This window comes from Baudoinia panamericana (assembly GCF_000338955.1).
Source record: "Baudoinia panamericana UAMH 10762 unplaced genomic scaffold BAUCOscaffold_12, whole genome shotgun sequence".
In the NCBI taxonomy this organism is placed as follows: domain Eukaryota; kingdom Fungi; phylum Ascomycota; class Dothideomycetes; order Mycosphaerellales; family Teratosphaeriaceae; genus Baudoinia; species Baudoinia panamericana.
Window position 1 is genome coordinate 493,579 of NW_006911268.1, and position 23,069 is coordinate 516,647.

The 23,069-nt window shown below is 54.9% G+C and overlaps 12 protein-coding genes across 12 annotated transcripts; 7 read left to right on the forward strand and 5 right to left on the reverse strand.

Annotated features, from left to right (window-relative positions):
- Positions 1-80: 80 nt before the first annotated feature.
- On the forward strand, positions 81-2,237 carry BAUCODRAFT_151190 (uncharacterized protein; the record flags this gene model as incomplete). The annotated part of the gene is made up of 1 exon (XM_007681922.1): positions 81-2,237. The coding sequence occupies one exon, from the start codon at positions 81-83 to the stop codon at positions 2,235-2,237; it is 2,157 nt and encodes a 718-aa protein (XP_007680112.1).
- A 972-nt stretch (positions 2,238-3,209) lies between these two features.
- Positions 3,210-5,963, forward strand: BAUCODRAFT_114700 (uncharacterized protein; the record flags this gene model as incomplete). The annotated part of the gene is made up of 2 exons (XM_007681923.1): positions 3,210-3,641; positions 3,699-5,963. The coding sequence occupies 2 exons, from the start codon at positions 3,210-3,212 to the stop codon at positions 5,961-5,963; spliced, it is 2,697 nt and encodes an 898-aa protein (XP_007680113.1).
- Positions 5,941-7,707, reverse strand: BAUCODRAFT_37702 (uncharacterized protein). The gene is made up of 2 exons (XM_007681618.1): positions 6,095-7,707; positions 5,941-5,993 (listed from the first exon to the last, which is right to left on the reverse strand). Exons 1-2 carry the CDS (start codon positions 7,674-7,676, stop codon positions 5,980-5,982), a joined length of 1,596 nt encoding a protein of 531 aa, XP_007679808.1. The 5' UTR covers positions 7,677-7,707; the 3' UTR covers positions 5,941-5,979.
- A 190-nt stretch (positions 7,708-7,897) lies between these two features.
- Positions 7,898-8,933, forward strand: BAUCODRAFT_77263 (uncharacterized protein; the record flags this gene model as incomplete). The annotated part of the gene is made up of 2 exons (XM_007681766.1): positions 7,898-7,981; positions 8,034-8,933. 2 exons carry the CDS (start codon positions 7,898-7,900, stop codon positions 8,931-8,933), a joined length of 984 nt encoding a protein of 327 aa, XP_007679956.1.
- Positions 8,934-9,314: 381 nt separating this feature from the next.
- On the forward strand, positions 9,315-9,872 carry BAUCODRAFT_76747 (uncharacterized protein; the record flags this gene model as incomplete). Its single annotated transcript, XM_007681729.1, has 1 exon — positions 9,315-9,872. One exon carries the CDS (start codon positions 9,315-9,317, stop codon positions 9,870-9,872), a length of 558 nt encoding a protein of 185 aa, XP_007679919.1.
- Positions 9,873-9,982: 110 nt separating this feature from the next.
- Positions 9,983-10,575, forward strand: BAUCODRAFT_262194 (uncharacterized protein). The gene has a single exon (XM_007681924.1). It carries the CDS (start codon positions 10,094-10,096, stop codon positions 10,517-10,519), a length of 426 nt encoding a protein of 141 aa, XP_007680114.1. The 5' UTR covers positions 9,983-10,093; the 3' UTR covers positions 10,520-10,575.
- Positions 10,576-10,631: 56 nt separating this feature from the next.
- BAUCODRAFT_151196 (uncharacterized protein) lies at positions 10,632-11,396 on the reverse strand (the record flags this gene model as incomplete). The annotated part of the gene is made up of 1 exon (XM_007681925.1): positions 10,632-11,396. One exon carries the CDS (start codon positions 11,394-11,396, stop codon positions 10,632-10,634), a length of 765 nt encoding a protein of 254 aa, XP_007680115.1.
- A 928-nt stretch (positions 11,397-12,324) lies between these two features.
- Positions 12,325-15,727, reverse strand: BAUCODRAFT_96090 (uncharacterized protein; the record flags this gene model as incomplete). The annotated part of the gene is made up of 5 exons (XM_007681926.1): positions 15,581-15,727; positions 14,201-15,524; positions 13,903-14,150; positions 12,895-13,785; positions 12,325-12,846 (listed from the first exon to the last, which is right to left on the reverse strand). Coding segments are annotated over exons 2-5 (2,697 nt in total), but the record flags the coding sequence as incomplete, so codon positions are not given.
- A 765-nt stretch (positions 15,728-16,492) lies between these two features.
- BAUCODRAFT_37707 (uncharacterized protein) lies at positions 16,493-17,052 on the forward strand. The gene has a single exon (XM_007681619.1). The coding sequence runs from the start codon at positions 16,576-16,578 to the stop codon at positions 16,795-16,797; it is 222 nt and encodes a 73-aa protein (XP_007679809.1). The 5' UTR covers positions 16,493-16,575; the 3' UTR covers positions 16,798-17,052.
- Positions 17,053-17,246: 194 nt separating this feature from the next.
- On the forward strand, positions 17,247-18,233 carry BAUCODRAFT_142356 (uncharacterized protein; the record flags this gene model as incomplete). The annotated part of the gene is made up of 2 exons (XM_007681927.1): positions 17,247-17,611; positions 17,762-18,233. 2 exons carry the CDS (start codon positions 17,247-17,249, stop codon positions 18,231-18,233), a joined length of 837 nt encoding a protein of 278 aa, XP_007680117.1.
- Positions 18,234-18,552: 319 nt separating this feature from the next.
- BAUCODRAFT_114713 (uncharacterized protein) lies at positions 18,553-19,857 on the reverse strand. Its single transcript, XM_007681928.1, has 2 exons — positions 19,539-19,857; positions 18,553-19,483 (listed from the first exon to the last, which is right to left on the reverse strand). Exons 1-2 carry the CDS (start codon positions 19,736-19,738, stop codon positions 18,790-18,792), a joined length of 894 nt encoding a protein of 297 aa, XP_007680118.1. The 5' UTR covers positions 19,739-19,857; the 3' UTR covers positions 18,553-18,789.
- Positions 19,858-20,074: 217 nt separating this feature from the next.
- Positions 20,075-22,057, reverse strand: BAUCODRAFT_151200 (uncharacterized protein; the record flags this gene model as incomplete). The annotated part of the gene is made up of 3 exons (XM_007681929.1): positions 20,075-21,384; positions 21,438-21,670; positions 21,720-22,057. The coding sequence occupies 3 exons, from the start codon at positions 22,055-22,057 to the stop codon at positions 20,075-20,077; spliced, it is 1,881 nt and encodes a 626-aa protein (XP_007680119.1).
- Positions 22,058-23,069: the final 1,012 nt, after the last annotated feature.

The window sequence follows — 23,069 nt, forward strand, 5'->3', positions numbered from 1 at the left end:
CGAAGGCACAATGAGAGGGTCGGAAGATGCCGTGGAAGCCGCGGCCCTGTACCCTAAGTTGTAACAATGATCATGTGGTGATGGAGCGCATCATCCTGTCAACGTCTGCCATGGAGGAAGAGCCGCATCGTAAGCGATCGCAACGTGTTCAGCTCAGCTGCACGCTTTGCCGCGTGGCGAAGTTAAGATGTGACAGAGGCACGCCGTGCGATCAATGCCTGAAGCGTGGCAGAGAGCAGGACTGCTCGTACACTGAGCGTGGTTTCCGCTACAACGCCGCAAAACATCGTGCGCACATGCGGCAGAAGTTGGACCGCCTTGAGTCATTCGTAGCCCAGCTTGAACCGTCCAAACTGTCCTATGAGGTGACAGTACCCAACAAGGATGGTGAGAACGACCGTAGGGCGGACGATGTCAACAATCTCCGTGAAGACTTGAGCCAGGCCACTGGCAGGCTATGTCTTACCGACAAAGGCAGCACGAAGTATGTGGGCCCTTCACATTGGGAGTCCATTATAGAAGACATTGCTGAGGTCAAGGCATACTTCGATTCTCAAGCAAGCCCTGGTGAACCACGATTTGACTTCACTCCTACTCAAATGACCACTAGTCCGACTTTAGCTGATATACCCTTCGGCCACTCCAAGACCTATACACTTGACGAACTGCTCAACCTCCTTCCTACAAAGCCTTACTTGGATGTTTCCGTTGCGACTTGGCTGAATGCTCCCGATACACTGCGCTTGATTACACACCAGCCCACGTTCCAGGAAGAATATGTAGCGTTCTGGTCTGCGCCTGCGATCACCTCGCCTGCCTGGCTCGCTCTTATGCTTGCCGTTGCCACTGTGGGATCGGAGATCCGCCGACAAAATGGCAAGGAAAGCGGCACGCTGAATCAGGCGGAGCACTTGCGTAAGCTTACGACACATGCTTTAGTACTTGCTGACTATGCGAAGCCGCAGCTTCACATCATAGAGACTATTCTGCTTCATATTAAGTATCTCCTGATCGTCGCAAACGACATTACGTTTGAGTCGCATATGTTGTTAGGCATGGTTACTAGGATGTGCACACAAGGTGGATACCACAAGGACCCACGGCACAATCCAAAGATAAACCCCCTGCTGGCCGAGATGAGACGCCGGGTTTGGGCTGCGGTTAAAGCTTATGATATCAAGATGTGCTATCAGCTCGGAATGGTATCTATAATCAATTTCGTGCCTCAAGACACTGCGCCACTATCCAACTACACCGATGAGGATCTTCTGCTGAGTCCTCTACCGTCACCACGTCCAATGAGCGATCAAACGACAGCCACAGTCTCCATTGTGTACAACACCCTCTCAAGCATATACGGCGACGTCATATACTCCACGCATGCCGTGCATCAGCCCAACCAAAATGAGGTCTCAGGACTCTATGATCGCTTGCAGTACGCTCGAGAGCAGCTGCCACCACAGTTGCAATTCAAACCGCTGGGAGAATCATTCATGGACGCGCCGGATCTCCTCACGGGACGCTATGGCATGGAAATGGCACACTTGAAGTCTGTGTGCATCTTGTATCAGCGCTTCATGGGCGTGGCAGGCTACCAGTCCGAGCAAGAGCGCTGTGTGAAGGCTGCAGAAGGAGTCCTACGGCTGCAGATTGAGCTCTTCAAGGCTGTACAGTCTGGCATCTTCGAGGCTGCCCTGGTGTTCCTCAAGCAACACATTCACGACTTCAACCTTGCAGCGATGCTGTTATGCTTACACGAGAAGCATGTTCGCAGGAAGGGTTGCGGCGAAGCAGGTGCGATCCAACTTGCCGAACTTAGGTCACTGATCCTAGAGGGATGTCACTTGTGGGAGGCTTTGGGCACAGAGTCAACAAAGGCTCGCAGCGCACGAACGGCAATCCAGGACTTCTTGTCTTCGCTGCCAGTGATAGCGCATGGAGAAAATGCCCCAGCGCTCAGGCAGAGCAACGGTGTCTTCATGCCGACAACAGCTCTACAGGACCCCCCCAGCGAGCTTCATGTCTCGCCCGGGAATGCGAACCTATTCCTTGCTGAGGCAAGCATGAACGGAGTTAGTGATGATGCTTGGCAGCAAGACGCATTCATGCAGGAATTATTAGGACCCGGCTGGGGTAACGTGACTTACGGGAGCTCTATCGGTTGGCCAGAACCATCGGTGCAGCAGATGTGTGACGAAGCATTAGCACCAGATACTCACAATGGGTCATACGGATAAAGAGTGTTTCGTAGAGGACGTTGCCTCCTCTCGATGTGCAATGCCTAACAGAAGAGCCTCACTGGTTTGTGAGAGACCGTACGATCTGGAGACTGGAATGAGAGAAATCCAGACCACAAATGGAGCTGACCGCCTTTCTGTTGCAATTCAGGCTCCCGAACGAAAGTAACCGTTGAGTATACCTTCTGAGCGTCAATCGCATTCGAGCTGCCGACTGCAGCCGCAATACCATCGACGTGCGCTACGCATTCTGGAGTGGACCGACATGCTACGCGAGAGAGTATAACGAAGCGTCAGCTGCTCTCGCTCGGCAGGCTCTGACATAGTGCTTGAGGCCGACAGCGTCGACCTGTTCTTGGTACCTTGCGCCTCTGTATTTGATTGGATATGCTTTGCAACGGGGCCACTTGAGCTGTGCGACATTCCTTCAGGCGGAACCTGTGCTAATAACTCATCATCGCATGAATCTTTCAGAAGACAAGCCCAGTATCTAAGGAAGCTTGGGTCTGTCAACATGAGCTTTGAAAGCCTGTGAATACCTTATCGAAGGCGAGTACGTAGCTGAATCATCTGGCTTGTGTTCGGCTGGATCCTGGTGGCTGCACGCATTGACGGTACAGTCGTAGGTGGCCATGCTTTGTGTGCGATGTTGCATAAGGCTGCAGCATCCGCATAACTTCACAACGTCCTTATCACACTTTCCGTCGTTGGTACCCTGGAGACTGAAAAGTGACGCGCGCCATGTCAGCGCGTGTATAGACTCTCGGCTCATGCCGAGGAATCACTTCCGTTCTCCACAGCGCCATGGACGTGGTGTTGGCAGGAGGCGCAGCCGCGGGTCTTTGAGGTAGAACATCTACGCTTCGTTATCATTGTGCACGTTTGTATAGATACGCTATGTACGGTTAGCACGTATACCATTTCTGTCTAATGATTCCACTCATCGTACCGGTCTAAGCCATCAGCCAGGTCATGGCGGGCAACGAAAGATATCGGTTTGGGCGCTATAGCAATATCCCAATACCTTCGTACGAAGAGGCCACATCTTCACATTCAGTGGTCCGTGATGAAGAAGGAGATCACGGTTATACAGAGAGACAAGGCCTGCTGGGGCAAGCACATGATAGATACCAACCGCCCACGGTAGAGTCAGCCCGTACAAGCCTGGGGAGCGAGGAGGACGACAATGAAGAGCTTAGACTACCCGAGATACACGGAGAGGATGAGCGGAGGCAGGTAGAGGAGCTGGACTATCTCGACCCTACAGCGCCGGATACGTCTCGCCGAAGTCCCAGGCTATATCATCGCACCAGATTACGTCGCGCGAAATGGTCGCAACAGTTATCCAGCATTGGCGCCACCCTCTCTTCATTTCGATTACCTTCCTGGCGGCTTTATAGCTCTGTTCCATCCAGCTCTGCGACACCTGATACCCGGACATGGCTCTCTCGGATGAGCGAGCGTATTCGGATACCAGAGCGCTATCGGATGTCTGGACCCAACTTTGCCCGTTTGTGCGGATTATTGACATTGATCGGAGTAATCTACGTTCTGTTTGCTTTCAACGTGTTTCCGAACAACATGCGCCATGGCTTGGGGGCGCATTTCGATCCGGAGTCTGTTCGGGCTTTTGTGCAGGAGAATATCAGTCCTGACAAGATTCGATCTATGCTGTCTCACATTACGGGCTTCGACCACGTGGCTGGAACAGAGGGCGATCTTTATCTTGCTAGATGGATGCAGGATCAGTGGACAGAGCAAGGTGGCTTCGACGAGGTGAATATGCGGCAATATCAGGTATATCTGAACTACCCTAGCGAACGAAGCTTGTCCATCGTCGCTCCGGACAACAAACGCTGGACGGCTGCGTTGGAGGAAGATGCGGTGTATACAAACCGACAACAAAGCGAGGCGTTCCACGGGTATAGCAGAAACGATGATGTGGAGGGTCACTTGATCTACGCCAACATGGGCAAACGCGAAGACTTCGCTTACCTACACGATCATGCTATTGTGACCAACGGATCCATCGCCTTGGTAAGACACGGTGCCACAGAAACCGATTTCTCGGTGAAGGTCAGGGCCGCCGAAGAGGCTGGCTGTGTTGGCGTGCTCATTTACTCAGACATGAGAAGTGGCGAAGATGCGAAGACATGGCAGCCCACAGACGACATGATTCAGCGTGGTAGTGTGAGCATGACCAGCTTGGTCCTTGGAGATCCGCTCACGCCTGGCTGGGCGAGTGAGCGCAATGCCGGCCGCGAGCCGAAAGATGGCAACCCTGGTCTCCCCTCCATACCATCACTGCCATTGGCGTGGCGCGATGCCAAGATCTTGGTCAAAGCGTTGCAAGGTCACGGTGAGAGCGTGCCAGCATCTTGGACTCTAGCTTCTGGTGAAGGTTTCGCGTCGGATTGGTACACCGGCGCAGCTCCTTCGGAGACGGATGGAGATGTACCTATCGTTCATCTTCAGAACCTGAATGACGGGAATTCTTTGCAGCCGATCTGGAACGTGCATGGCCTTATCGAAGGCCTGGAGACCCAGCAGAAGAAGATCGTTGTTGGCAATCACCGAGACGCTTGGTGCTTCGGTGCCGCTGAGCCTGGATCTGGCTCGGCTGTTATGATGGAGGTGGTCCGCATTTTCGGTGAACTTCGTACGCTTGGCTGGCGACCTCTCCGAAGTGTGGAGTTCGTGAGCTGGGATGCTGGCGAGTATAACCTTGTTGGGAGCACTGAGTATGTCGAAGACAGCCTAGACGATGTACGCAAAGACGTGATGGCGTACATCAACATTGATGTTGGGGTCTCCGGTGGTTTGTTCCGAGCTTCAGGTTCTCCTCTGTGGCAACGTGCACTGTTACATGTCCTCGATCGCATCAACGATCCTGACTCCAACAACACACGGAGCTTGAAGCAGGCTTGGGATTCTAAAGCTTCGCAGCTTGAAGGGTTGGCTGCGACTGGCGATTACGTTGCGTTCCAGGACATTGCGGGCACTTCCTCCGTTGATGTTGGCTTCCGCGATGGAAGTGCTAGCGGTGAGGAGCATTTCCCCATCGGCTCATGTTACGATACACTTGAGTGGATGGAGACATACGGTGACCCGGTCACTTTTTCGCGTCATGGCGCCTTAGCGCAGGTGCTGGCGCTACTCATCCTGGAGATCGCAGACCGTCCGATAGTGCCGTTCGACCTGCGCGTATATGCGAATGCCCTCCAACAGTGGGCGGAGACACTCGAGCAGGATGTCGTTGAACTGTACGCAGCACAGACCGGACTGCAATCGTCGGGTGCAGATGGTGTCAAGGCTGAAACTGGATTTACGCTTCAGCCTCTTAAAGATGCCCTCAGCGACATGTCGCAGAAGGCTTCCATATTCCATCAATTTGAGGATGTCTGGACTGGTCAGATCATGGGGACCGGCGGGCTGGAGAGCACCCAACTGGGCTTTCAGCGCCTGGAGTACAACGACCGTGTGGCACATTTTGACACCATGTTACTGGACCTGGAGCCTAGTGAAACGTGTCCTCACGGAGGCGTCCCAGGCCGTTGCCAGTATAAGCATATCGTATTCGGCCCACGAAGGTGGGCTCGGCATAGCTTCGGCTCGTTTCCATTCATTCGCGACGCCGTTGAGGATGGTCGGTGGACAGACGCGCAATCAGCCGTTGAGCGAGCAGCGACCGTGCTGAATGAGGCTGGGAAGAAGTTGCTGGTATGAGCGCGGCGAAAGGGCGTTATCGACAGGCGCCTGGAGAACCACTGATCAGCTTGCTGGAAGCGCGGAGCCGCTCGAGTCTGGCTTGCAGTGCAACCATTGGTCGATGCCAGAGTAGCGCTCGGCTCACCGACCATTTCCGGGTGTCTGAAGGTTCTGGTCGACGTTTGTCGTCCACCACTCGTGCCAGTCTACCACTTTCCTTTCCCTTCTCGCCTCGTCGGCGGCGAAGACAGCCGCGTGGCTTCTCACGCACTCTTCAAGCGTACAGCCCATAAACTCTCTTTGCGCCTGTTTAACGGTCATCTTACCGCTATCCACAGCGGTTACGGCTCTCACGAACATCTCCGTGAGGCCATCATCTCCGCCGCCGTGATGGCTATTGGCAGGTACTTCCGGATTATACACTTCGGTGTGGTCGTTGGTGAAGTCATGCACGGTGATTGATTTCGAGTCGTAGCTGATCTCACCCTCTGTGCCGTAAATCCTTCCGCGACGCTCACATTGCGCGAGTGTCTGGGCTATCATATGGAATGTAGCTGTCTTTGCTCCCTTCCCAGTAACAAGAGCATCGTCCCAAGTGAACGTCACTATTTGATCGTCACACACGTCATTGTCACTCTCCCAGACGCAGCGGCCATACCAAGGTCTGCTTTCAATGTCTGGGGCAGACAGAACGGTTTCATCGTAGTCTTCAGCCAGCGTAGCGAACAGTGCTGCCTTTGCTGCCAGTGCGCCCCGGGTTTCAAGGATATGAGGCACTTGTGGATTGACAATCTCGACCGGCCACTTTGCGTTACCTTTGGCGAGCTGGCTATCGTAGTATATACGCTTGGCACTGTACATGCAAGTCTCGCTGAGTGAACAGGAAAGACAATTGGTCGCGCTGCCTGCCGTCTTCGGCTTCATGACACGGCGGAATTGTTTCAAACTGCCTGTGCTACTAACGTTAGTCGGAAGATGAGGCATCTCAGTAGCATCTGATGGCGGAGAAGAAAGCATCCATAGGATGAAGTCAATATCGTGACAACTCTTCGTGAGAAGACTGGGCGCACTTATGTTCTCTCTTCTCCACTGGCCCCGAACATAAGAGTGAGAGAAGTGCCACCATCCAACTGGCTCTGTGTGCTCCATGCTAAGAACATCGCCAATCACTCGCTGCTGGAGGAGTAGATGCCTTAGCAGCATGTTGTGCGGACTGTACCTCAACACGTGCCCGATCGCAAAGATGCGAGGCGGATATTGCGAGAGCGTTCTTTGAATGGATAGACAATCTGCAAGTGTGGTCGCTAACGGCTTCTCACACATGATGTGCAGGCCTAGCGGTGCCAAAGCTGTCACGGCTTGGGCATGCAGATCGTCCTTCACACACACAAATACGCCGTCGACGCCGGTTGAGACCCCTACGTGACCCGCTGTTGCATGTTTCCGTCGCTGTAGTTCAAAGCAAACGAAGTCGTTCCAGTCACTGAAGTGTTGGCCTGGCTGAGCCTCATTACGACTCCAGATGAACTTGTCTAAGAACTGCTGGCGCTTGAAGTCGACGGGCTCAGCAATCGCAGCCACAGTGCCTAGGTTTGAGCGTAGGATTGCAGCAGCATACGCGGTACCTCTCGATCCGGCGCCAATGATGAGAAACCGTGGCTTGATGGTAGTAACGTGTCTGGCATCGTGACCTGCTTCGGCATCCAGTGTAGAATCAAGGAGCGGTGCCATTATTTACGGCTGAAGCTGAGGTGATGAGAACGGTACATCTATGGTCCAGAGCGAGTACATGTAGCGTGTACGTACCTTCCTCGACCAGCTTAGCCTCGGAAGCCAACCATCCGAAGCTGGCCCGCGCAATACATCTTCTCGCGTCACTGCGTTCTGCCATTACCGTTGCCACCATACTCCCTCTACATCGATATCGCATACACAACAGCAATAGCAGCACCATGGGTTGGTTCTGGGCAGAAGGTATCACCTCAGACACAGCCGCTCCGCACCCTCTACCGGCATCAACCACCATCCAACCTCCTGTATGGTCAAACCTGGCTATTTGTTCGCATGGCGCGCACTGACAATGCATAGCCATCATGTCCGATGCACAAAAGTCGCAAAGCAGATGCAGCGCCCATACCGCCATCACCATCACAACCTCCGAGCGCTTGTCCATATACGCCTCCAGCTCCTAGCGATACCGCCGGCCCATCATCAACCCCATCATACATCTCGAAGCTGAACCCACTGAACTACATGCCAAGTAACATATCCAACAAGCGAGAGTCGTCTGCACAGTCTATAGGCCTGCCCTTAGAAAGAGAAGTATCTACGATCCCCCGTGGCGATGGAACAGGTACTTGGGAGTATCCTTCACCGCAGCAGATGTATAATGCGATGCTGCGGAAAGGCTACACCGATACGCCTGCCGAGCATGTCGAAGCCATGGTCGCGGTGCACAATTTTCTGAACGAGGGCGCCTGGGAGGAGATTAAGGGCTGGGAGAGCAGGTTCGGTAAGGGTCTCAGCCACGGCTGGGAGTTGTGCAAGCGAGGAGAGGAGGGTGCGAGGCGGCAAATGCTGCTCGAGCAGTTCAGGACAGGCCGAAGCGAGGGCGCGGCTGAGCCCAAGCTGTCGCGCTTTGAAGGTCGACCAAACGAGCCGTCACCAAAAGCACGAATGCTCTCCTTCATGGCTTGGTTGTACCCTTCGCAATTTCCGGATAACCCGCCCTTTGACCGACATGACTGGTACGTGCAGCGACGTGCACAGGATGGTCAGGGGCGAGAGGTACGCTATGTGATCGACTATTACTCTGGTCCTCCAGAGCCAACGGGCGAACCTGTCTTCTACCTGGACGTTCGACCCGCGGTTGACAGTCCCACGGCCGCGTGCGAGCGGCTATTGCGATGGGGCGGCGATGTCTGGTGGCGGGCGAGCGGAGCGAGTGTGAGAGAAGAGCTTGCAAAGCAGAAGACTGGTCGATCATAAGTTGGTGGACTGTCTTGCGTGGACGCGTTGATCTGATCTGTTTTATTACGAAGCGACGGCGTCTGGAGTGCGATTTGCGCTGCTACTCACACATTCGGCTTGTATACTCATCTCTAAGTGTCTTACTACCGGCACAGTGCGGCTACAGAGCGAACATTCCTATCTGCGCCTACTTCACCACAATCAACGTCCGTTGTGCTCGTGAACACCCTTCTGAGACCATATTCTATGTCTGGATGATTGTCGACGAGGATGTAGCAAGCGCTGGGAGGACTGATATATTTCAGAGAGACGGCGTGCTCAATGACGGATTCTAGTCCAGTAACCATGGCTTCTTTGTTTACTCGCTCACAGCCCGTTGCTCCAGAGCTCAAGTTCGACATGTTCGCCGCCTACCACTTCAGTGACCCATACCTCCTGGCCGAAGCGCTGATACCACCGGGCAGCGATGTCACGCTGGGAAACGGTCGACGGCCTCCGGAAGCCAACCTTCGTCTTGCTGTGCTGGGCGCCAGCGTCATCAAGACTATCTTAATCGACCAATGGTATCCTGGCCCACAGACGCGGCAAGAAGCACATGAGGCCTGGCTGAAGAAGATGATCGACAAAGTGAATCTCACGAACATTACCAGGAAGCATGTGATAGAGGACGCTTGCGTTCAGTTGCACGGTGGTAGAGGGCTCCGCAATGGAGTCGGTGAAGACTACCCGGCGGATGCGGCGAGTTTGGTGCAGGCGCTCATCGGAGCCGTGTGGGTGGACTGTGACAAAGATATTGACACTGTAGCTCAGGTTATGGGTGTGCTTGGTCTGCGTTGTCCGAAGGATGCGAGACAAAGGGAGGAGGAAGCTCAACCCACGGAGCCTGCTGAAGAAAAGCCGGTGGCTGTCGAAGAGGAGGTTATCGCAGTCAGTGAGGGTTCGCCAAGCGTCATGTAGGTCCGCTGTGTGAGCGGTCAGCTGACCACGCACTTGTGTTGAGCATTGTCAGAACGTTGGGGAGTTATTGGCGTGGCTCAGTTGGGGAGATTCTTTGACGGTCTCACAACGGTGCAAAGGCTTCTTTGTGCGAAGCAACAGGGCGCTTGTCTTCTCGTCCGCTTTCGCATCGATTGAGTCTACCCGTACACTCTGGCCTCTGCGTTGACCAAGATTGTAGCATGCTATACTTGACTATGTCAGCCACCTACCAGCAACTGAAATCGGCCCTTGCGCAGGCGCATATCATCAGACAAGAGACAGACCGCCTTTACATTGAAGCACAAGCTAATCTTCAGCGCTCCGATAACGCCCGCAAGCAGGCTTCAAGCGCGTCTAAGGAGCTTCGAGCCCGTGGCAACCGCGAACAAGGTCGCAAGTGGAAATTCTTCACAGGTACGGCTCTCACTAGTGCTACACTGATTGTGGGAGCGTGTTCTAACCGCTTACGTGCGCATCAGAAGCAACTACGTGCAGAAGTCGACATTGCGTACAGAGTCGCAGAAGCTGCGGCGCTGCAGGAGGACGCCGCTCTTGAGGAGTTTGAGGCTTCGTGGGCTGCTATAAAGCAAGGTGCGAGGGACAAGAGGCGGTCCAGGAGCTTTTGATGGATTGCAGGCGGATGTAGAGCGACTCTACCTTGGGTCGCGTCCGTATTTGCGTCTTTGCTGCAGAATCCAACTGAAATGACCGTCCTCCGCCAGCAATAGTACCCGTCCCTCACCCACTCACAGCGTTGTCAACGCTGAGGCCGACTATTGTGCAGTTAGCGTTTCTTTGGTAAGCCATGAATATCTCGGCACTGCATTGCTCGAGGACGCTCATGTCATGATCCAGCCACGCCCGCGGTAATGCAGCACAAGCCGAATGACTGAAGTCAAGAAGGACGCGCTCCCAGCCGATGGAGCCGTTTGTCGCAAAGTCGACGCCGAAGAAGGTGATGGGACCGCCACCGGGACGGACCCAAGCCAGTTTATTGAGCCTCTCAATGTCTGCGGGAAATGCTGCGCTGTATGCGAGCTGGTTGAGATCGCAGATGCTTCCGGCGCAGGTAGAGTTGATGTAGAACGTGTAGGCTGTCGGGTCGCCTGTTGCTGTGAGCGTGTTGTCGCTGTCGCTGATTACAACGTTTTCACCGCGTGACGTGAGAAGACTGAAGGCTCCGGGCAGAGCGGTGAATCTACAGGTTGGCGTAGCTGCCGCATCGGAAAGCGAGGCCACAGTCACGGCTCCCGCAAGCGTCAAGGTCGTGAATGAGACTGTTGAGTTCGCTTGAAGGGAGTTCTGAGCTCCATCAGTGGGTAGAGTAGGTGCCGGATTAATTGTAGAGTTCGCCGCTACCAGTGTGATTGTCCCCAAACCGCTGCTGACGAGGGAAAGTGGCTTCACTGTCGAGATCGAGCTAAAGCTGGTGGCGGTAACATTGGACTCGCCAGAAGCGGAGCCGGTCAGGACGAGCAGTATCGCTGCCGTGAGTGGTTGCATGCTAGCTGACTGCTAGAGCCTTTTTGGACGTTGGCGAAGAACGAGACAGCCTTCAGGTTCCTTTCCTGATGGCTTCAGCTAGTCGCTTAAGGCATTGACACAAGGAAGAGAGATCGTAAAAGCTACGTAAAAGCTAAGGGGTGCGGTGATCGAGATAGACCGCGTCTTACCACAAGGAAGGCACGTTCCCATCAACGCAGCTTCCACGAGGAGCATACTTCTGGTCGTGCTTGCCGTACTAAGGTCACCGTTGCGACCGTATCAGTCGCGCGGCGCATACAAGCGTGCATTCTCACTTCCGACAACTGAAGTCATGGCGGTAGATCTTCAGTAGCGAGTGGCAGGTTCATGCAGTTGCTGTTTTGAGAAGAGCGGCGGAGTAAGCTGCCCTTGAAGTCACTCTTTAGATGGCCAGAAGTTGAGGCGAGCAGGGATCCTTCGCGCAGCATATGATCGATCGGTTGGACTGAACGCATGTACGAAGAAGTTGACAGGCTTCACAGACAGTGGTTACTGTCTCAACACCCTCCTCATCTTGAGACCTTAATGTGTATCCCCCTAACGCCTGGAACCGACGCCACTAAGGCCCGCCTATGCTTGTGGCGAAATGCATTATGCATACTGTATCCGATACTGCTACCATGCCTCAGCTCTCATGCTTCACCACGACATTACCTTCCTGCGGAGCACCGCCAAGGAACGCAGTCATCTTGCTCGTCTCACCCGTCGGACTCGTGATAGACAAATCCTTCTGTCCAGTCTGCACCCCGGTCGACTTCATCGTAGGCTCCTCCGGAGCATCCGCCACAGCCGATGTATCTTCTATAAGCGGTTGAGCGCCTACAGCGGCAAGAACATCGCGCGGATTCACGTCCGTGGTCTGGTTGCTCATGCTCTCTGACTTACTCAGCATAGTCGGCTCCCGGGTGTTGGCCGCTTCATTAGCCGACATCTGCTTCTCGAGCTCTGCATTAGGCTCCATATCGGCCTCTGCAGTCTCCATGGCAGTGACGTGGAGCTCATCGCTTTCGTCGATCTGCCAAAGCACCGTAGGTGTTGAGAACGAGAACCCTGACGCATCCGTTGCAGCGCCGGCGGGCTTGCGTCGTGCGGGACCCTTAGCTCTGCCCTTCCTGGCATCACTCAATGGCTCCTTGGGCGCATCAGATTCAGCCTCCGGCTCAGGCTCTTGGGCTTTGGGTGAAGGTCCTTGCGGGCCAAGCTTCAGCCGATTATTGAGGTCGTTCATGAAAGCACCTTGCATCGCAGCAATCTTGCTTCCTGCCGGTCTGGCGGGTACAGCTGGCTTCGCTTTCTGCGCTGATGCCGGCGGCGCGGCTTCATCAGTGGGCGCCTCTCTCGTTGTCGCTTCGCCTTCCGCTTGGTCGGCGTGTGCAGCACGCGCTGGACGGGCAGGCACAGTCGGCTTGGGCCTGTCAGGTATCGTCGGCTTGGTACGGTCGGGCATTTGCTCTTCATTGGTGCCAAGGTCAGGTACTTCTTTCGAGCGTTCATCGTCCATGGCAGGCTTGATCTCTTCCGCCAGCTTACTCTTACGCTCCGGCCGAGCCGGTAGGCCTGGGCGCATAAGCTGGGTCAGGCCGGTCGTGCTTCTTGCCTCAGCCTCATCCTGCCGAGACGGCAAAGCCGAAGTCGTTGGTCGGTCTTCCGGCGGGCTCCTGACTTCTTCCATCTGTGGCGAGCTGACGGTGGTGACAAGCCGCATCGAGTCGGGCGTATCTTCCCAGATGTCACGGCTGGGGAAGCGACGGACACCAGGCCTCTCCGAATGTTGCTCTTCTAGCACGCCAGGCTTGAAGTGTGGCTTGGCAAAGGTTTTGCTGTCGTCGAGCATGCCTGCTGGATTCTTCGTTTTGCGCGCTTCTTCCTGCTCCGGCGTCTCGAAGACCTTGCCGGGCGCGCCGCCGCTTGCCGCGATCTTTTCGGCTGGTGGCTCAGGAGTCTGTACGGTGGTGGAGTATTGCAGAGAGCTCGGCGTGTCCTCCCAGATGTCCTGGGATGGGAAGTGGTGCTGTGCCAGGCCAGGTCGCTGTCGGAACTGGCGCTTGGGCTGACGCTCTCCATCTTCTTCTTCCGGGAACAAAGGTTCGTACTCTTCGATCTCCTCAAGTGGGGTGCCCATGCCGGAGCCATGGTGCTCTTCGTGAGAGATGAAGCGATGTAGTGGACCGCCGTGGTATCCATGCATACTGCTCGGTCGGCTCGATGGACGACTCAGCGGCTTCAAGCTGCTTCTACGGCTAGGAGGCATGTCGTCACTATCGTAGTCGCGATCAGCCGGCGACGCTTCCACAGCAGGTTCCAGGAATGCGCTGCTTGGACGCTTGATGACCTCGTCAGAAGCCAATATCGGAATGCCGCGCCCTTCCTCGTCGATCCACCCGCCTTGCTCATCGGTGTTGCCACCAGTCGGGCCAAGGTCGAAAGTGTTGTCCATTGCACCTCCTCCGGTGACTTTGCTGCCTCTCCGCAGTGGCGGGTCCACATGAATGACTTCGTCATCTTCGCTTTCGATCGCCTTGTCATTGCGCATGTGTTTCGTCTCATGGAACGGAAAACTGGACTTGCGAAGTGGAGACTCGGTAGGTGCTGGACGGTCACCGGAAAGACGCTTGCTGGCCTCTGTAAGTGGGGCAGGGGAAGCTTTCGGTGTGTTGATACGGAAGGCAAATTGGTCAGTAGCTTCGAATGCAATGTCTTGCGACGGTGTGCCAACCATGCCTGGAGAGGTGCCTGACAATTACGTTAGTGGGTCAAAGTACAAAGTTCTGGAGGATACTTACCCATGCCAACATCCTGGTTCTCGGAAACAATCCGGTTGAGCTGTTCGCTGCTCAATGCTGTCTCCGGTCTCAGTAGGTACGGATGATATCCCTCCTTCGCCGCCTCCTCCGGATGCTTGAGGACCCAATCTCTCTCGAACTGGTCGTGCGGCTCGGCACCGTGATGCAAGCCGTAGCTGCCAGGTGGCCCGAACTCTTGCCTGGAGCTTCTCTTGCGGTGGTGTGACCGTGTCGAGCCGTCATTGAAAAAGCCAATACCGGGCGTGAACTGTGACTGCGTCGGAGCCGGTGAAGGTGCTTGCACATCACCTGCGTTCTTGTACAGCGGAATCTGCTGCCCAATCTCAGGGATACCATCGCGAACGTCCTGGCTGTGCACACTTGGTGGCCGCGGAGTACCATTCTGAAAGCTTGAACCTGGACGACTGAAGCTTCCTCGGGGCCGCAGTGATTGCGGCTCGGTCGACGGCACTCTCCTGAGATGGTCGTCGTACGTCCTACTGGTCACGCGACTGATCGGTGCACCGGTGTCGGATGGGCCTTTGTGCACGTCATCGTCCGGCTGAGCCTTGCCGATGCCCGCCGCTGCGGCCTGCGTCGAGTCAGTACGCGTGACTCCCTGGATGCGGCTCTTGGCAGTCGAGTGCGGGACCGAAGCCTTGGGCTGGTGGATGGGCAGGTCTGCTGATACATTTCGGGTCTGCTCTGAAGCTGCAGGCGCCGCCTGGGTAGCCTTGGCTTCCGCTGGCAGTTGATCGTAGCTGGTGTACTCGATTCCCTCCTCTCCCACCTCGGAAGGGATTGCTACGCTGGACGGACGGCGGACGGGGTCATGCCCTGTGGAAGCACCATGTGGTGGCTGCCAGCGGCCGCCATTGGAGCCCGGCAGGTAGTTGAGCGGCGAGCGAAAGTCGCGATCGGGAGAAGGGTCGCTCTTGCGGACCGGGCGAGGTGGGATCTGAGGTGTGTCTTGCTTCACGGCCGTTGTGCCGGCATGACTGCGGCTCGGACGTGGTGGTACGAGAGGAGTAGACATCGCGGTACGTTGATCAGTCAATGAAGATGATCAAGTGGAAACTACTGTGAGGGTTAGTCTTGTGTAGGTGGTCGGTCTACGAATGATTGGTGGTAGCTGTCTTGCCTAAGCAAGCGCAGGCCAAATGATTGTATGGCACTGTGGTGGGAGGATGGAAAGATGTGAGAGCGGTGTAACGTGAGCTCGTATGCAGGACACTACTGCTACGCTCGACATTGCTTGCTCCTCGACCCCTCGGCAGCTTTTGCCCGGCCAGCATTGGTGCAGCATCCAGTACATGTACCGTGTCCCTGCAGCCCAGCCCAGCCGATAAGAGCAAGAACTGGGTAAACTGTCGAGCTTACCTTTCGTTGTTCTTAGTAACGGTATAACAGAAGAAGAGTTGGCAGCGTTGTACGTGGCACAATAACGATTGCGTCGGGCGATTCAGTCGACAGTCAGGTGGACAATGCAAGTCTTTAAACAAACACTAGCAGTACTACTAGGCTTGGGTTTGTGAAGCGTCATGCTCTCGATCATCGTGGCAGGAGCTCGCTTGGCGTCCAATGAGAGAGGGAGCGCTGCGCTAACCCGCCATGGCGCTATCCGGCGGCTGCATTCATGAGGTAAGTAAGGACTTGAACATTACCTACGCTGGTTCCCTGCTCTTGCGTTATCCACAAGCTCGAAATGCCTCACGTATAGGCATGCAACCGATATTCGCGCTGGGCTGTGCTTGAAAGTGCAGAAGCTAGGAGCCATTGGCGGCCATACGCACGCGTGAAAATGGCTCACTTGACCGCCGCCACGGGAGCGTTTCCAAGGACGCATAGATTCACCGACAACCGAAGAACCTACCCCTCGGCCCCACGAATTGTGGCTGTCAGAATAGCGTAGCAAGAACGAGGACCACCACTCATACAACTCTTAGCTACCGGAAAAGCTTCACCTATGTTGCCATTGTGGGCCTGTTGCGCGCTTTTCCGCTTCTTGATCACGCGCAGACGGCTGGGAGCTCTGCATTGCCCTTGTGAGCTCCAACTGGTACTCTAGGTTGCTCTTGTCGTCAGAGACTAACGAGTCTTTAGCCAACGTGCTCTACGACACGAAGGTTGCTGCAAATGCCTCAATTAGTAGCTCAACTTTGTATACCATCCTGGTTATGATGGCAACACGCATTCGCACGAATATGAGGCATTTTTATCCTCCATGGCCGCTCCCAGCAATATAACAGCAACAAGCTGCATCAGACGGTAAGTGTGGTTGTTCCTATTGTGCGGATATAAGAATATTTCAGCAACTACTTTCTTAAAGTTTGCCTACGTCTGGAAGTCATCTCGTCATGCAGAAACGCAGCACTATGGCAAAACAAAACAGCGAAGCCGCGCAATGGTTGGCACAGTTTCATGCCCAACTGGCCGAATCCGAGGCAACGGAGAGCGTCAAGCACGAGCATTCCGCAAGTCAACCACACAGACCGAGCCCACAAGACGCCTGCGCAAGTCGTCTGCCCTGCAGCGATCCGGAGTTCAGACTCAAACAAACGGACGCGTCCAGTCTCGATAGCTATCGTCGGCCATGACCAGACCAAGGTTACCGCACAGCAAACGATTCGGACCCTACGGTTGAGCATGACTGGCCGCGGTGGCATCCATAGGCCGTGAGAATGGACGCAGGACGCAGCCATCAGCGATTCCCTCAATGAGCCGAACGATTTCGACAGCACTATCGATTCGCTCCCGGGACACAAGTGGAAGGTGACTGCAGTGGCTTGTTCGATATGAAGGAAGCCAAGTCTATCCGGAGCATGAACTTAAGTGGACTGTTGGCTGGTGGGGGTTGGCGTCTTGGTCTCGTTCGTTTACTTCCTTCATCAACTAGATTGCGAGTAAGCTTGCCCTCACTCGTAGGAATGTTTGAATGCTCTTAAGTTCATACTGCGGTCCATCGATCGAGTGTTCACTTTTCGACCGCAAACGCACGGATATCTCCGCCCAACTCCACAGCTTCCATCTCCACTTCCGACCAATAATGAGGACTACAGACGACGGACAACATCGTAGACCCTTCCCAAAGCGATCACGGTCGCCTCGTGACGATCATGATGTGAAGCGTCGTCGCTCGCGGTCGCCATACCGCCATTCAAAGCACCACCGCAGCCCGCCAGCGGACGACATCCGTCTGCCGTTCGGTGTGCACCTACTGCACAAGCGTGACCTCTCAGCGTACACGGCATTGTTCGCCGAGTACCTCGATATTAACAAGCGTATTGACATTGAGAGGCTTGACGAATATGAATTGAAGGGACGGTGGAAAAGTTTCCTGGGCAAATGGAATCGCGGTGAGCTTTCAAAGGGATGGTATGATCCGGAGGCGAAGAGAAGGGCGGACGCTCGGTATGCTGCGTCCGGGACAAGCCTCTTTCATTCAACAGGCTCAACCCATACTCAAAATACGTATGAGCCGCCGGTGAACGGAGCTCCCGGTGAAGATGAGGAGGGAGACGCTGAGGACGACCTTGGCCCGGCGCCACCGTCAGGCTTGAGCCACACCGTAGGTCCAGCCGTGCCGACTCTCCAAGACTTACAAGTGAGACAAGAGATGGTAAAAGAAGATCTGCAATTGCTTGCTACCGACCGCCGAAACGAGCGACAGCAAGAGCGCAAAGCCCAGAAAGAGCGGCTCAAAGAGCTCGCACCGCGCGCACAGCCTGGCTCGAAGGAAAGACAGATCGAGCGGAAACGAGAGACTGCTGCAGCGAATCGCGCATTCCGTGATGCCAAAGAGAGTGGAGATGCGGAGGTGGGAGAGGGTGAGCTGATGGGTGATGCTGGTCTGGATAGCTACAAAGCTAAGCTCAAGGCAATGGAGCGGCAGAAGAACGAACGGGAAATAAGAAAGGAGGAAGTGCTGCGTGCTCGCGCTGCGGAGAGGGAGGAGCGTCTAGCGGTGCATCGAGCTAAAGAGGAGAAGACTGTCCAGATGCTGAAGGAGCTTGCGCGACAGAGGTTTGGCTGATGCTGCCCTTCTTGCCATACCCGCCGGAAGAGATCATGCCGCTCCCGGGACCACACGACGCGCACACTTTGCCACTGTTGCACGATGTCACTTTGTCAAGCGCCAGGTAAATCGAGTCTTGCGCTGGAGCACCAGTAAACTCGGCGGAACTCCGGCAAGGCTTTTTGTTCCTATATGTTTAGATTGCAAAGAGCGATCTGCTAATCAAACCAACTGAATCGGCTACAAATAGTCTTGACTCCGTCTTCAGGTTAGCAGTTAAAGACCTTCAAAAAGGGTCCGCATAGCTCGCTTCACTTCGGTGGAGGGTAACGGGCAAAGTGCGCGTAAGATTCTAGTAAAATCCTGAAGCGATCGGGAAATGAGTAGGCTGTGAAAGGGAGTTTGTCCTGCATGGTTTTTTGCTTTTCTAAATCTCCTCAACTAGCTGCCCGAATGCCGCGAGTCGTGTCAGTCACGCAGGCTCGACATCTGGCAGAAACGGGAGAAGTGTTTGTGAGGCATGAGAAGAAAGACTTTCGATGCTCTATCTCTATAACAGGTTGTCTATGTACGCTCATGTCACCGCATCGTAGCCAACCTCAATCCTCCCTTCCACGCAACCCCAGAACTCTTCTATAATGGCCTTCTGGCCCTCACCAGCACGCACAGCCATATACCGACGCTGGTCCACTTTCGGCTCCCAATCGCCCTGGTGCGCGCCAACCATCTTCCCGCCCGCTTCCTCCAAGATGACCCATCCCGCACAGACATCCCACGCCCAGCACCCAGTCTCCCAATACACATCCAGGTGCCCCGCTGCAACTGCACACAGGTTTAGCTCCGCACTCCCTAAGCTGCGAATGCCATGAACCATGGCCCCATTAGTTTCCTTACTGGCACAGAGCTTGCGGAAAGTGGCGACCTTGACGTCGTAGTCGTTGCCATCGCGGTCACTACCCCATTCGACCGTCACTAAACAGTGGCTCAAGTCCTTCATCGGCTCGGGCTCCTTGAGTGGCAGCCGGACATGGTCATGTAGAGCGTCGGTCAAGAAAGACCCTTTGCCTTTGATCCCGCTGTAAAGAGTCCTGGTGAAAGGGTTGTAAATAACGCCAACCACCGGCTCCTGATTGACGGCCAAACCAAGCGAGACACACAGATAAGGGTGTCCATGGAAGAAGTTTGTTGTACCATCGATTGGGTCCACGATGAATGTTGGCTTGTCTGTCAATCTGTCGCCAGGCTTGTAGGTTTCCTCACCCATGAAGCTGTAAAGCGGTCAGTCTACGGTTTCAATTCTTGCCGCTACGGGAGGAAGCACACTCAAAGGCTGGGAACCGCTGCCTCAAGCTCGCGCTAACCATCTTCTCTACTGCCTGGTCGGTCTCGGTGACGAGGTCGGCAGAGTTCTTTTTCGTGCCGGAGCCCGCTGCAGTTGGGTTCGCCGAGGTGATCATATCGCCGGCTTTCGCGGCGATGCCAATAAGGAAGTCATGGACTTCCTGCAAGTCAAGTGCACTCATTTCATATGGGATTGAGTCAATTCGCTCGTCGGAAGAAGGATGTAGTGTGGAGAGTACTCAGACGTCGAGATGGATGGGAAGCTCAAAGCTTTCAAAGTAAAGCATGCAGGTGCCCGAGCTCGTATCAACATCATCAGGTACGGCAGCAGCTGAGGTTAAATTCAGACATAGAAACGTTCTCGAAATGGAAACATGCAGACGTAACGAATGACACAGACTGTGCCGTCAAGATTTCTCCAAGCTCAAGCGTATGATCTACATGAACAGTATATTCAAGAAGAGTATATCGTGAATCACTTCCATGTCTCACAAGACCTACATCGTACGGTCCGTTCATCATAGAAGTCGTTTCCTCTTCCGCTCATCAGGACCCTCATCTTCGTCATCCCGCTCAGCTGTGTCTGCAGGGTTGAGCAGCGAATGCACGTTGCTCGCCATACTGCTGCGCCTGCTCGGGCCCCCAGGTGCCTCAAGACTCTTGAAGGGGTAGCGAGGACCTGGCAGTTGCCACCCTGCATCGTTGCTATTGGCGTAGTGGCCAAAGCTGCTACTGAAGGATGGCACACCCGAATCTTGTGATGGCGGTGGTGACGGCTGCCTTGAACCGGTGTTTGACGCTCTCGGAAGCTCATATTGAGCGAGGGCATCCTGCAGCTGTTGGTCTCCCGGCTGCGGTGCTACTTTCGGAGACGAAGGCCATTGCGCCGACGACTGCCCCGATGCGTAAGGCGAGTTGCCCTGATTATACTGCGACGGGTTTTGACCACCCGGCCAACCGTGTACGCGGATGTCAGCTGATGTGTGACGACGCAGAAGGCTACCTGGTGGTGAAGTCATGTTTGACAACGGATGAGGCTGCTGCTGCTGCGGCTGCGGTGGTGGAGGCGGCGGCGGCAGTGGATAGTTTGGCCGGGTCGAGGTAGGTGAGTAAGCACCACCGTTGTTACCAATCGAGCCATAGCGACGAGGAGAGATCTGTAGATGGGGCGGAATCGGTGTTCGGAATGAGTTTGGGCGACCGAAGGCCTGAAGCGATGGTCTTCGTGAGTCGTCGAACGGCCGCTGCCGTGGCGACATTGACATTGTTGGCTCGATCGGCATAGCGGTGTTATGGAAGTAAGATTGCTTGCTGGTAAAGCCAGCGTCGTGTGGATCCTCCATGTTGCGAAGCTGATCGACTTGCCGCATGATGTCTTGCCGCATGGCGCTGACGTCGCGGTGAACAGGGTTGTCCGGGTCTGGCACTAATGAGAGCAACTGTGAGGAAAGCTCCTGGTTCCATTGGTGACACTTGGTGAGGCCTTCCAGAAGGACCTCACACTTGGTGGCCACGGCAGTATATGCCTCTTCGGTTCGAGTAAGCCTGGCATACAGGTCTTGTGTATTCCACTCAAGCATGTTCAAGCGCGCTTCGACCGGGTCCGGCATGGGCTCCATGGGCGGTCCAGGGTGCTGTGGTGGTAGTGGCAGCTGCGGAACTTTAGGCGGGTTGGCGGAAAACGATTCGCGATGAATGAGGGCATGCCTCGACGCTCTTCGTTTGATCTCACGCAATCCGACCAGATCGCCTCGCTTGAAGTTACCAGCACCATGCTTGAACTCCCATAGAGGAGCATCTGGGGCGCCGGTATGGAAGACATCGCTCACTGTGGGGACAGTTAGCTACCGAGAGCGTGCTTGGCAGGGGCGGAAAGAGTACCTTTGTGAAACCCGTACATGTTCAGCTGTCTGACGAACGATGATATGTTTGTATGCTTGAAGTACTGACTAATGACCTGCATCAGCACGCCATCGCCATGTGTTGGCACGTGGAGGAGAATTTGATCGACATACGCTAAGACTTTCGAGAATTCCGAGGATGGCGACATAACGAAGCTCTCATTCGTATTTGACCATGATATGAGGTGTTGTATGGTCTGATCCTCCAGCATACTAGCATGTTGTCAATATGATTATTGTTGGTATGGGCACTGCGACGTACTTGTAGAGCTTGTGAATGAAAGCAGTCTGCACCACTTTAGGCTGGTGGGCTGCGGCGACAGCGCCAACCGGTAGAGTAGAAGATGTATGCTGATCGACTTGAGGTGATGCAAACGTGTCGGAGGGCCGCTCTACGATCGGGCTGCCGAGTACAGGTGGCGCCATGTTCGCGGTCGGAGCGGACTGTTCTGGCTTCGAGACGTCCATTGCCTCCGTCCCACTGCTGGAGGGTGCGATTGTGGACGGCAAGATCGGTATACTCTTGATATGCGTCCCATTGATACCGTGGGAGTCGCCTTGAAACGGGCTGCGGCTCATGGGATGCCCAACGACAGCCATTGAGATCAGGTTGGCCCCGCGCAGCGCCCTTTCCTATCTGCAGATGAAGTGTATCTACTTCGCGCTCCTGCTCGATATCTCTTCTATGGATACTGAAGATGGTATGCGCTAGAGGTGTCCACGAGATATGATGACCATTCAAGCCCGGGTGCTGCAGTAAGAGGCTTCCTCGGGCAGCTTCATCCCATCGCAAAGGCTGATCGCAATCGCAAAGCAGACAGGAGTCGAGCAGTGGATAGATAGTGAAGGGTGAAGGCTCCTGCACCGTACTCGGGCCCTTGACCGTTGCTCCGTTCACCTCGGTGGTTAGTGCGTAGTGCGCAGTGCGTAGTGCGCGGTGGAGCTGGTTGGAATAGTGCTGGCTCTGGACCGAGGGAACCCTATCTGCCTCTTCCGTGCTGCGCTCTTTGTGGGGGCACAAAGAAGCGTCGGCTTCCGGGCCGAAGCGCTGGGTTGTTTTTCGTCGAACAATCTGCGCAATGCTGCTGGTTTCCAGCCTCGTCAGTCTCCACAAAGATGCAGTATTCCTCGGGTAATTGAGGTGCGTCGGTCGAGTAGAAGTACTCGCGATGACTCTGGAACTCAACGGTACAGCATAGCATGATCGTCTCAATCTCTCAAAGCAGAGCTGATCCACCATCATCGGAACTGCTTCCCCTTTGCTAGCCTCCGATGCAGGTCAAACCTCCCCTGATTGCCCGCAGTAGCTTCGGCATGTTTCGCAACACTGGCGCAATCAGCAACCGTAGGCGTGGTAGCTTTCGAACGTTGCAAGCTGTGCTGAAAAAAGATTCCTAGACATTGACATTGCAGGTCGGGAAGAGCAGAACGCCTTGCACGCTGGGAAACAATGCTCGAGCGTGAGACTAAATAGCGCGAACCTGTAGCCAGGCTGCTGGAAGACGCTGTGCAACCTGTGGCTTCGCAATGATACCGCTTCATCGCTTCCAGATCGCCAGTGTCACTGATTCATGTACTGTCCAAGTTCCACGGCACGAGCCGGCGAACATGG